The sequence below is a fragment of the Nannospalax galili genome, unplaced genomic scaffold, assembly GCF_000622305.1.
Source record: "Nannospalax galili isolate Female #2095 unplaced genomic scaffold, S.galili_v1.0 scaffold76, whole genome shotgun sequence".
Classification (NCBI taxonomy): domain Eukaryota; kingdom Metazoa; phylum Chordata; class Mammalia; order Rodentia; family Spalacidae; genus Nannospalax; species Nannospalax galili.
In genome coordinates this window covers 3,032,047-3,045,739 of record NW_008339767.1, presented here as the reverse complement: position 1 = coordinate 3,045,739, position 13,693 = coordinate 3,032,047, and the positions used below count along the sequence as shown (strand labels likewise).

General features: G+C 41.0%; 1 protein-coding gene across 1 annotated transcript in view; it reads left to right on the top strand.

Annotated features, from left to right (window-relative positions):
• Positions 1-13,693, top strand: part of Tph2 (tryptophan hydroxylase 2) — a 116,595-nt gene that overhangs the window by 4,199 nt on the left and 98,703 nt on the right. The window contains exons 3-5 of the mRNA XM_008834551.2: positions 1,293-1,476; positions 1,588-1,688; positions 6,315-6,382. Coding sequence (XP_008832773.1) covers positions 1,293-1,476; positions 1,588-1,688; positions 6,315-6,382 — 353 coding nt within the window. The remainder of the gene's footprint in view (positions 1-1,292; positions 1,477-1,587; positions 1,689-6,314; positions 6,383-13,693) is intronic.

Below are 13,693 nucleotides of genomic sequence, written 5' to 3'. Positions count from 1 at the left end.
GGGGGGGCGGGGGAGGGGAATCTGCTTATGGGGATACGTGACGTTGGAGAGGCAGTCTTAGGCTACAATTGTCAAAGGAGAAAAGTGCATCACTGGGAGACTTAAACCTGATTTTTAAGCATTAAGTCACTGTTCTCCCTGGAGCAGCTTATTGTAAGGAGATTTTAACCTCTGAAGTCCATCACGGAATGACAGTTGCAGCAGCACATTTTTGGGTGTAGGATGCCAAAGGAGAACAATTCTGAAGGAGTCTTGCTTAGGGGATACTGTTACTTTATTTTGTCTTTTGTTTTGCATCTTCACTGCCCCCTAAGTTGTTTTCCTTTTGCCTTGGAGGTCTTTTTGTGGATGCTTTTCTTGTTTTCCTTTATTTTTCAGAACTTTGGGCTATGTTTTGATTGGTGTTCCCCTAACCTCAGACATTTTTACACCATCTCCCCAATTTCTGTCTGCATTCGTGTCATTCACTTCTTAAGAAAGATTTATTTTTATTTTAATTATTTATTTTATTTAAAGATTTACTTATTTTTATTTTATGTGTACAAGTGTTTTGCCTGCATGTGTGTATGAGCATCATATGTGTGCAATACCTTCGGAGGCAGATCCACTGGAATTGGAGTTACAGACGGTTGTTAGCTGCCATATGGGTACTGGGAACTGAACCCGAGTCCTTTGCAAGAACAGCCAGTGCTCTTAACCACTGATGCATCTCTCCAGAGCCTATTTTTATTTTAAATATATCATTATTATTTGTAATAAGGTCTTACTATGTGACCTTGGCTGGAGTTTGCAATCTTCTTGCCTCTGTCTCTGAGTGCTAGGATTGTAGGCATGTGTTACCATGTATGGTTCTAAATGGTTACTTTATTCTTAAACTTTATTTTAAAAGTAAAGCTTTTATTACTAAAATGGAGAGCTTGAGCTTTTTTTCAAAAACCTGCAAAAATACAAATCTTAGGATTAGATGATAATGTACTAGACAGTCTCACCCCCACCCCCTAAATCATCATGCAGTACCAGTGGGATGTGGATTACTCTGGGAAATGATGAGGCTCACACTGCCCTCCTCTTCTTATTATGAGATGGGACAACCTACACAGAGGCATGGCTTCTTTATTTTCTTATTAATAAAGACAGTAGTTGGAAACATTTTCACTTCTTAGTCAAAGAACAGCCAATTCTCTTTTGTGAGTGTTTGACACTTTGCTGTTTTAAGAACTACATAAGACTAACAAGCATTCCATTCATTGTGACCCAAATGTGATTTAGAGATATTATTTCTGTTTCTACAGGAAAAACATGTCAACATGGCTCATATCGAATCCAGGAGATCCCGGCGAAGAAGTTCTGAGGTTGAAATCTTCGTGGACTGTGAATGTGATAAAACAGAATTTAATGAGCTCATTCAGTCGCTGAAATTTCAGACCACCATTGTGACACTGAATCCACCCGAGAACATTTGGACAGAGGAAGAAGGCAAGGGTGGTTTGTTGCTTGTTGGGTGATTTTGAATTCTGACAAATGTTGCAAAGGGAAAAACACAATCTGTGAGCTAATATTGTTGAACCTGCACTGTGTTTTCAACAGAACTAGAGGATGTGCCTTGGTTCCCCCGGAAGATCTCTGAGTTAGACAAATGCTCTCACAGAGTTCTCATGTATGGTACTGAGCTTGATGCCGACCACCCAGTAAGTGTCTAGAATCCCTTTCCCCAGTGCTCTCCCAGCTCCACCACACTCCAGGTGGTGTGCCGTATTCTGTGCTGTAATGCTTCATTGTAGAGCAATTTCGTATTTATCCCTCATAACTGAGAGCAGACCTTCAAATGATAAAGTTTCCCTGTACATGTGTTGACTGGAAGGAGGTTAGAAAGATGGTGTTTCCACATAGCATTTATTTATAAAATGGTTGGATGGGGAGAATATTCTACACCCTGGAGAATATTTCTGTAGAATTAGACAGCCTAAAATATACTTGCAGATGGTGACCCTTGGAAAAAGACGAACTGAAATTGATCACACCTTTGGGAAACTAGTGAGGACTAGATGTGATAGGGCTCAGTGAGAGAATAAAATTCTTGCCATTTTCCTTGACTGGAGGTAGTTAGGAGCAGAGTTATGTGCTTGACTTTAGTCTCAATGGAAAGGCAGAAGGACTTTAAAAGAAGGCTGTGATGGAAGATGCATCTCTCCCCACATCTACCCTGAATCTATGTACTACCATTTTCTCCTCTACTCCAGTAAAAATGACATTGTTAGAGAAATATGATACTTGGACAAGCACTTCCCATTTTTCTCCCTCGCCCCTCTTTGCATCAGTTTTAATCTAACACAAGAGACCTTTTCTTCTTAAAATGAAGTACAGTGAAGTAAGCAATATACACATTCGTTCCAAGCATTTTCCCTCCCCCAGTGTCTGAAAGTGGGTAAATAGAACATGGAAATCCAAACAGGTCAGTCATGCTTAGTGGAAGCCTTTGGATTATGAGGGTAACAGGCTACAAAAACCATACTATTTAAATGGAGGGAATCTGAGAATGCCATTGTGTCACTACACTCCATGGTGGCACCAAAGAGTGAGCGCAGGACCTGACTGGCAGCAGCAGCACCTTCTTTAACTGAGCTGCACTTCTCAAGTTTGAGATCTGTGACAAGTTCAACATAAGCAAAATTTCAGTCTAGTCATTTGATATCATATACCAATTAAAACCAATTCAAATCTGCCACTCAAACAGTCCAACAGAACCATTTATTTGCACTATTTTTCAATAGGTAAAATCATGCAAAGATGCTGTGTGTTGATTTGCAGCATAAAATAAAAATCCATAGTGATTCACTTGGAAGTTTCCTGATCCTCAAAAAAAAAAAAAATTCAAAAGTGCCTTCAACAATCATTCATTTGTTATCTTTCCCATCTTGTAACCTCAGAGGAATTGGAATTAGTGCAGAAGGTCAATTTAAGAGAGAAGGATGAAAACTGCACAGACACCAGCTGTTAACCAGCAGAACGACCTTGGTTCAGTCCCTCTACCTCTGCACCTCCAGAGTTCTTCATGTAAAAAGTGGAAATAAAATTCTTATTGACCTCAAAGGGCCGTTTGGAAAGCCTAGCTAATAAAGCAACTGAAAGGCATTTTGGCAAGAGTAAATGCTTAATACCAGGAATGCAAATGCTGTGTGAACTCATCCAGATCAATGCCTGGATGGTAAAGGATTTTTTGAGAACTTCCTATGTCCAAAAGCTCCCCTTAGCCTAGTTTGAAAATTGCTCAACCTGGAGGAGGGAGTTCAGGCATGTGACTGGAGCTGCCACAGGCACTGCTGACCTTGCTGTGAAAAAAAAAAAAAAAAGTATTCCAACATCAAGAGTAAATTTTCCTGTGCTTAATTTTATTTCATTACTTCTAATTACACCTGCTTTATGATACCTCCTCTTATTTTCTGTGCAGCCACTTGAAATAATTGTAAGTACTTAGCAATCCCCTGCCTCTCTTGTCGTTTTTTAAACCATATATATTCCTTTTATAAGCACACCAAATGTTCATTTGCAAAATTTGATATTGGTAAGTTGTGTTTTTCTAAGTTTTTTTTTTATGAAGATAGGAGGAGCTGTCTAAGTACTTTTTGTGTCTGAGAATGATTCTAATTCTGAGAGAGACAGAAACTTGCAGCAGGAGAGATCAGAAATGGCTTAGAATAGGTCATTCTGCTTTTAGAGAGAAATATCAAATTTTAACAGACAAAGAAATCACCTGGGAAGTGTTTTCTGAGTGCAGATAGTGATTCTACAGGGCTTGAGATTCTGCATTTCTAGTGGACTCCCAGGCAAGGCTCACACCAGGGGATTTGGGACCACATTTTGACTTGTCACTATCTAGACTAAGAGGGTCTTTGAGAGTGTGGTTCAAGATCCACTCTTAAGACACTTTTCAAAAATGTAACCTCTTGAGGCTCCAGGAAACCCACTGAAGGAGACATTTCACAAACATACCCAGTAGTCTACATGTAAAAGAATATGTAGAAGATTCTGATATGTTCTAAGTGTGAGAAGTAACATGTAGTTCAGGGACTCTCAGCCCCAACTTCCCTGTAGGAATTTTAAAAAGTCACCTGTAGGAATTTAAAAAAGTAGGAATATTAGGTCTTCATTCTTCAGAGCTTAACTCTGAAGCTCTGGAAAAACTGGACTGTTATTCGAACTCTCCAAATGGTTCTACAATTCCACCAGAGCACCAGGGTTGAGCTCTTTGAGATGGCTATTTGAGGGTCTTTGTAAACTGAACTGGGCACACTAGGAGTCAGGGTGAATCCTCAGTTCACGTTGACTTAATTGAGGGTGGGTTTGTGCAGAAGGAACTGTCTTGGTGCTGCTAAGGTTGCCAGATTTTGTTAATAAATATATAAGGTTGCCCAGTTAAATTGGAAAAATTTGTCATTTTCTGAAATTGAAATGAGAGTGGGCATCTTGTGTTTTATCTGGTACCCTATCCCTGGCTTCAGTTCAGAATGGATGCTGTGCCTCTGGAATTGCCAGTGCAGCTAGCTAGCATCCCTTACTTTTCTAGTTCATGGTTGAATCCAGGAAGTTCTGGATTGCCCACAACATTTGTGTAATCACTGCCACTCTAGGCTAATGAGGCATGATGAGCAAATCTCTCTCTCTCTCTCTCTCTCTCTCTCTCTCTCTCTCTCTCTCTCTCTCCCCTGGAAAAGGTGCAGGTGTTTGCTGAGGAGAGAGAGTTGAGATTCCTCTGGAAACCCAGGAAATTATGATGCTGTTACATGATGTCTGGCCTGGCAGGAATCAGGGAACAGATGCTGGGCTTTTCATGGGACATTTTCCCTCTTTTTTCATGGCCTACTTTCCTTTTGAATCATAAGGGTGCTTGGAATTCTTCAGTTTTCCCACCCCAGGTAGTCTGTTCTACTAGTGAGTGTATCTACCCTTTACATCAGGAGACCTTTTTTTTAGGTCAAAGACCCATTTATGGATATGGTGACTGTGATCACAAAATTTCATCTAGAGACATTTTAGGGCTTCACAAATCTGCTAAGAGCCTTAGTTTAAGCAATCGGAATTCACTGCCCAAGAAAGAAAGTGCTAGCTCCTAGGTAGGGGATACCTTCTTTCTATAGGGTCTCAGGGTGATCTGAGGATGTTTTTCCTCTTTCCTCCAATTAGTAACTCTTGTTATTCTGGAAGGAAAGACCACTCTTCATTTCTGTCAGCAGACAGCCCTGTGATGGTTCCTGACCTTGAGGCCCATTCTCTTTCAGCTAAACAAAAGAACTGGGCTATTTTCTACTGAGTTTGGGGCTCCTCTTAAACATTTCACCTTGCAAAAAAAGTATATTGTTGTAGAGGAAGTACCTTGTGGGTACCTCTTTTACTGTTGAATCCTATTGTTCCTGCAACATGTCTACTTGCCTCCATGGTTAGTGGCCACTGCTTCCTGGTCATCCTTGGGGGTACAAGGGTGCAGAGACAAGTAGAAACAATTCTACTAGGGCTCTGGCACCTTGAAGAAACAAACCCAGAAAGAATTATTGATTGTATTGGGAAAGAAAGGAAAATGAGAAGTCTGTTGACAAGAGGGATTGTTAAGTAAACCAGGAAGTCCTCTCAGAAGGCCATTTGATGAAAAAAAAAGACTGACGTGGTGTTTAATTTCTCAGGTGGATGTTGTTAGATAAAAATCTTGCAGTTGGCTAAGACATAATAGACTCATGTGCCTCAGTGGAAGGGAGCTAACCTGCCCTTGCGCATGAATCTCTTTGCCATGTTGCATGGTGTGGCTGTGCATACACGGTACAGCAAAACCTCTTTCAATTCATGCTAATTTGGGGGTCTGATAATTACTCTGAATGAGTTTTTAATAAATGTTACATTTGTTAGTTATTTACACATGTCAATTAAAATTCGGTTAACTTACTGAATAACCATGTTAAAGAGACCTGTTTCAATGACTAGGCTAAGATTAACTTGTGATTAAGATCAATTACTTGTAAATGATACTTGAAAACCTAAAGATATTGTGTAAAATATTAGTTTGATTAACTAAGCCTTGGTGCTTGCCTAATGGAAAGGTAACCTCTGATCTGAACTCCTACACATCCCAAATTAATAGAGCCAAAATGAATGAGGTTTTACTGTAAGCACAATTTGCTTTGCCTGTGCCATCAAGCAGGTCATCTGAGGATGAGATTTACATTTGAACTGAACACTCAGTAAACACCACAGTGATTTTCTTTTAGGCCTTCTGCAGCTAATTTTTCAGCACTTTGTTAAATAACTTAATCTCTTTTCTGTTTAAGGGATTTAAGGACAATGTCTATCGACAGAGGAGGAAGTATTTCGTGGATGTGGCCATGGGTTATAAATAGTAAGTACCTGTATAACTCTTTCTTGTCAATGGCTAGTTAGGAAAGACACATGCTGTGTTAAACAGACCTGTCTTCTCTTTAACTTTTGCAGAAGGCAGACACAAACCATTTTAAATACTCACCAACTCCATTGGCTTTAAATGCCAACACTGATGTTTGACATCTGGGTATAATTGTGAAATAATGAGACCTGTGGGCCACATGCCAAGTGCTACATGGACACCATTGTGTTCGCAGCTCCATTAAGGCAAAGGGCCATTTCTGTCTGCTCTTTGAGGCTCAAAAATGGTGTTTAATTTTACTTTGACTTTTCAATAACCCATTTCAGTGTCCAGCCTTCCCAGTAGAGAATTCAGTTAACATAAGCCACCTTCATAGAAATTAATGTTTACATAGAAAAGAAAACTTCCTATAAACTAGGGTGCATTATGGAAGAATTTAATAATCAGAGAACAGGGTTGAGATGCAAATGAGGTGAGGACTATGCCACATGCATGGTGAGCAGTGGTGATGGCAGGATGAGTGTGTGGCTGCCCTGCTGGAAAAATGGAGAGACCCCTGATTATTTTCACTACTGTAACTTTCAAATGACCTTTTTCCTTTTTCTGATATGTGATCAGCAATATGCAGCTTGTCTCCAGTACAAATGTAAATCCATGCCCAGTAGGAGAAAGATTCTTTCTTACTCTAATTGAGACTGGGTGAGAAGTTTACCTCTCTTCACTGGCAAATTTACCATTTGTGAAAATTTAGAAAATATATGTTAGAAGGTATCGGTGTTGGCCTGCTTTCTTTTTTGCTCTCTCCCTATATCTTCCTCCCCCTACCCCCACTTTGGGTCAATCATTCGTTCATCCCTAACTTCCCTTTATGTTCAGATACTTGTTACTTTCTACTCCCAAGGACCAGACAGCCTTCATCCTTTTTCCACCAAGTTTATTAAACCATATTCACAAAAACTAGGCCTACATGGCACATGTTTTTCTATATTTTTCTACTCTGTTCCAAGCAGGGTCTCCCCCCATGCTGTGACTTTCAAACCCTTACAATGTCAGCATGCACTTGACTTGCCATGGCCTAAGCCCACTCTCATGCCCTCTATTGCCCTCAGTAACATCATTTTCTAACCCTGTGTCCCAGAGTATCCCAATCAAATAGCCAAGAGAAGACCCTGCTCACTGTCCACAGCAAGCCCTGATAAGTGGTTGGGGGTAGGAAGAGCCCTTAGATAGGCTTTCTCTGCTTTACAGGCCTTCTTTATGGAGTAAGATCACAGATCCTTAGAGGGGGTATGGGAAGGCAGTCCTTTAGAGCATGGTCTATCCAGGACATACTAAAAGCTCAGTGCCAGGCAATCTTTTCTCTTAGGGAAAGTAGATAGATAAAAATGTATTTTATGAGATGCTACATGTAATATATAATGTATATGTACATGTAATATAGATGTTTATATAGGATTTTGACATAGGATTTTGTGGACACAATGACTAAAGGAATAGGTTAAGCATAACTTCTTTCTTCTTTGAGGAGCTCAGAAACTGAGCAAAGACACTGTTGTGTTGGTATTATGTATGAACTAATCAGTGTCACGGAACTCTGATAATGGAAAGTCACTGGCTTTGAAGGAAATATGTGGAGAAAGAAGGCAATGGTGGAGGGTGAGGTGGTCAAAGTGTAAAAGAGTTTTTGCATTTCATCTGTGAAGGGTCTATCAGCAGGCTCCATCCGATAGAGTGTAGTAGGGATTTACAAAGAGGATGCATGTGCTGTGTTTGGCACCGTGCCTGGACCTTGATCAGGGATCACCAGTGACAGTTATTTCTACTGTCTGCCTACTATTCCTTGGTTGTCCATTAAGAAACTGTTGACTAAACTGATTCTTTTCCTGCAGACAACAGTTCTTTTTATGGAGAAATTTTATAAAATGTAATTTTATTTCCATATCTGTGAAAAAAAAAGCCAACAAGATATTGATAACAAATTGCTAGTTGCTTTGAGTGCTTCTTGTAAATGGATCTAGTAACAAGGAGTAGTTGTAGAATCAGGAGAACATGATCCCAGGATGCATGGAAAGTAGACCACAGGATCATCCCTTAACTGATGTCCCTCACACTATTATGGCTGTGGTCTACCCAAGTTTGAGGATAGATAAAGGGTAGAGCTTAACTCTCTCTCTCTCTCTCTCTCTCTCTCTCTCTCTCTCTCTCTCTCTCTCTCTCTCTCTCTCTCTCTCTCTCTCTCTCTCTCTCCCCCCCCTCTGGCTTGCAAGCTCATTTTTGGGCTTCCACATCAGCTGTAGTGCTGGTGAAAGAGGGGCACAGACACTAACAAATTCCAAATGGCCCTTGGCCATTTGCTCCAGTTTGCCATGCAGCAAGTCAGCTTCCTTTATGCTTTCAGAAAATGAAGATGCAATTTCTAATTGAAATAGATGCTTTCTAATGCTGATGACTTTGTGAGTTTACAATGCTGAAATGTGTTAATACCACAATTTCTTAAAATAAGCTCATTTTAATGTACTTTGATCAGATTCTGCAAGCCAAAACTGGGACTACTGGTCCGAGGAGCAGATTATTTGAAATTGGGGTAGTCTTAAAAGTCCAGCATATGAGATTCTTGTTGTCAATGCAAAAGCACACTCTTACCTCAAAGAGGATAAAAGTTTGTCCTGGAGCCACATATGAATGACCATGGCCCCGGGAACATAGATTTAGGTCACACCAAATACCATGTTCCAACGTGGGCACAGTTTTATGAGGTTTTTATAGTAATTGAACAAAAAAGTCACAAATCAAGGCACTTTTCAAATACATTGGTGGAAACATTAAATAGGAGGTCTTAGCAAAGCAGAGATCTCAGCTTCAGGCCTCAGATGCTGTCTGATAATACTTAGCCTTTTGGTTGGTGGAAAGAATTGAGGCTGTTGTTAAGTTAATAGATATCAAAAGATTCGTTTTTTAAATCTGTTAGTCTTGAGATGTTAGATCAGACACAGAGGGGGCCAAGGAGTGGCTATTTAGGGGGCTAAAGATAACCCAAGATACATTGCAATTAGGCTCTGGACCCACAACATTCCAAATTCTCATAATCAGTGAAGTTCTAATTAGTTGATCAGCCTTGCAGAAGGTTCAGTTTGAAGATGCAGGTTTTTTTTTTTTTTTTTTCTGGGAGCTTTCATTCACAATGCACATATTTGGTGTTACAGTTAGAACTATTCTGGGGTTGAGGAGGGGATGGGGAAATACTGGTTAAGAAGTATGATGTTTCAGGTAGACAGAAGGACTAAATGATAAGTATGTAAACTTGATTCACAGCCTCATCTTGTACCTCATAAGTAAATATGTGTGTGTGTGTGTGTGTGTGTGTGTGTGTATGTGTGTGTGTGTGTGTGTCTAGTCAATAATCAAGAGAAAATAAAATTAGGGACCATCTACATGAGAACAATTTGCTGTTGGTAATCAGGTAAGGCTTCCTGGACTCTGGGGAGTATTCACAAGCACATGGTCAGAAACATGGAGCCAGATGGAGTACAGGTGTTTGAAGTTGTAGAAGGATCAGCAGGATGTAGTCTGAGGTGTCTAAAGGTAAGGAGGAGGAGAAATGAAATACAAAATAACATAGATGGAAACCACAGCCAAGAATCCCTCCGGAGGATTCGTGTTGAATACTGTATTTTCTATGATAGACTTGAAAGGATAAAACAGGGGGAAAGAATCAACACAAGCAGAGAAAAATGAAAAAATTCCATTCTATGATGAAAAAACAGCAGGCTCAAAGTCCATATCACGGTGAGCTCCAAAGAGGTGAGGGAGGGGGACAGCACCAGCACGCTGAGAACCGTCAATAGACGCCACTCAGGCATGGGTCTGATTGACAGCTCAGCTAAGAAACTTGATTGATTAGCCAGAAGTCTGTAGCCGCCCCGCAGACTGGCCCTCACTCAGCCGCATGCGTGCAGGCAAGGCCTAATTGCTTCACCAATAATAGCATAGGAAACATTCATTAGTGGAAGTATTATTCCTCAGAGCAGACCTGAGAATGAACACCCTGCTCGCGGAGGGCACTGTTCCTAAAGTCTGACATGCAGATCACACCCCAGTCCTCCCCGACTCAGATAGAAAAAAAAAAAAAAAAAAAAAAAAAAAAAAAAAAAAAAAAAAAAAAAAAAAAAAAAAAGTCCCCCAATAATTAGATAATGTGATGTGCGCACAGACTTGTAGTTCCCAGGAATTGGAAGTGCGTAGGGGGCAGACGGCATGTGGAGGAAGAGAAAAATCACGATGGTAATGGTGCAACTGCAAGATGTATCTGAACCTTCAGGTTTTTTCGTCATCGGCACCTTCGTAGTTTAACCAGGCTGCATTTCTATAAGGCGTTGCTGCGGGGGCGGGGAGGGGGTAGACGGTGAGTAGCGTGGTGAGAAACCAGTAACACAGTTTTAAAAAATTAACTAGTAAGCAAATTCATTTCTCCTTGGGGGCTAGTTTAATGATTATTTTTCAACAACTTGCATGCATATTTAATTAAATCATATTTTCGGTGGGGTGGTGGTACTTATTTCAGTGCATTTTATTCTCTTGGAAGGAGGCCTCGAGCTCTGACTTTAATTATGCCACTCTTGTCTGCTTAAATTGATCTAGAATATTACTGTGATTCTGCTCTGTTATGAATATGTTGAAATTAAGGTGACACATAACCTCATGTTCTCAGAGGCTCAGGTTGTTTCCTCTTTGGTTATTATTCACCTCCCTCCAGGGATCTGAGAAGTAAATTGGCAGATAACAAACATCCACAGGTAACGTAAACAGGAGAGTTTCAGCATGTCAGAATCTGTGACCTAAATTAGGACTGGAAAATTCCCACACTTCCCAATAAAACTCACTTGGTATCAAATTCATGGATCCATACCATTTCTCACACTTCTTAGTTTAAGTTTTGTCCCCTGTAAAATGGAGATTAAAAACATCCCCACTGCTTCACTCCTGGGAGTATTTTCAGGATTAAATGAAACAAGTGGGGGCATTGCTATGCAACGTACTCTGTTTTCTTTATCAAAATCATCTGAGAATTTAAGCAAAGATGTGGGTTTATATAGACATGCAGGGGTGTGAGTTTATAGACCTTCAGAGGTGTGGGCTTATATAGACCTGCAGAGGTGTGAGCTTGTACAGACCTGCAGAGGTGTGGGTTTATAGAGACCTTCAGAGGTGTGAGTGAATATAGACCTGCAAGGTGTGGGTTTATATAGACATGCAGAGATGTGGGCTTATATAGAGCTGCAGAGGTGTGGGCTTATATAGACCTTTAGAGGTGCTGGCTGCCTCTCCCATTTCTCTTTAGAGCCCAGAGTGAAACTCAGCTTTACTGTTCACCTGTTCCTGGCCTGGGCAAATGACTAAAGATTTCTATGTCTCAGTTTCTTTTCTGTAAAGTGGAGATAACTTTACTGCTACTTTATAGGGTTGTTATGTTGATTGAGTTAGCATAGTATCAGCCTGTAGAATACTACTTAGGAAGGTCCACATAGGGTCTTGCTAATATTACTAGTTTCTTGCTTCAACACTTTTTAAAAAAAGATTAATTGAATTTTTGTGCATTTCATAGACCTCAATCATATTTACACTCCTTCCCCTATCTTCACCACCCCCAAAGACTGATCACCAGATTTCATGCATTCTGTCATATATGTGTATGTATAAAGGCCTGTCAAGTCAAGTTTGTGTACCCAGATGTCCCTTGGTGTGAGTTCTTCCACTGGGGCCTGGTCAACCTATGTAGCGTCACTCCCTTGAAGAAGACCAATTTTCCCTCACTCAGTAGTGATCAGCTGCTAATAGTTCCTTGGCTAAGGTTGGGGCTTCTTACCCATTTCCCCACTTCTATGCTGGGTTTTTGAACTGATCTCTACTTTTTGTCAGCCTTTATATTCCATAACTTTTTCTTCCTCTTTTCTTGCTACCTTTCTCTATTACCTTTCACTAAGATTTTTTAAGTCTTGACTTCGGTTTGATTTTTTAAAAGATTTATTTATTTATTATTATTTTATGTGTATCAGTGTTTTGCCTGAATATATGTATGTGAACTGCATGTGTATCCGGTGCCTGTGGAGGACAGAAGAGGGTGTCAGACTCACTGGAGCTATAGACAGTTGGGAGCCACCATATGAGTGCTGGGAACAGAACCTAGGTCTTCTGCAAGAGGAGCCTGTGCTCTTAACTGCTGAGCCATCTTTCCAGCCCCGTTTAGTTTTTATACTGTATTAGTCATTTATCTCTGCATGAAAAAATTTCCCAAAATTTAGCAGCTTAAAAGAGCAATGTTATTGTCCCCCACACTCAGTTTCTTCCCTACTAAGAAGTAGGGAGCAGCTCGATTGGGTAGCTCTGATCTGGAGTTCCGATGTGACTGCGGCCATCTGAGGGCTAGATGGGGGCCTGGAGGCTCTGCTTCTTCTGGTTACCCACAGGGGAGTTGGCAGAAGGCCTCAGTTCCCTGAAACATGGCCTGTCCACTGGCCTGCCTGAACATCTTCAAGGTGTGGCAGCTGTAGCTGACTTTCCCCAAATCAAATGCTCCAAGTGAGAGAGAAAGGTAGAATGTGCAAGGCTTTTGTTTTTGAGACAGGGTCTAATATAGCCAAAGTTGGCCTTGGACTGACTATGTAGCCAAGGATAACCTTTTAAAAAATTAAATCAAGAAGTTACATTTATTTATTTTGTGCAACACACACACACATGCTATAATGGAGGTGGAATTGATTCTCTCCTTCTACTATGTGGATCTCAGAATCAATGATCTTGGGGGTCAAACAGGTTGTCAGGCTGATGAGCCATCTCACTGACCCAACCTTGAAATTTTGATTCTCCTGCTGCAACCATCCTGGAATTACAGGCACATGCCACCATGCTTGGTTTCTGGAGTGCTGGTGATAGAACATAGGATCTCAGGCATGCTAGGTAAATGTGGTCACCGCCAGTGGCAGCCGCTCCTCTGTTCTCGTGGGTGCTGCTCCTTCGTTCTCATGGGCATTGAGGCTGCTCCTCCGCTCGCCCTGGGCTGAGGCCACTCTTCTACCTGCCCTGGTCTGAGGCAGCTCTTCTGCTCGCCTTGTGCTGCCTCCTGTCATTGCTGCTTCTGCCTGGTCCTGGACCCCAGGGCTGGTGAGGAGACTGTGTCAGCAGACCCACATTCAGACACAGGAGACCAGGTTCAGTGACACAAATCTGGTTTATTGCAGGAAGGTACAGGCTTATATAGGGGTAGTGGTCCAATCATAGCACAGGAAGTAGGATACCTTATTAGCATAACAG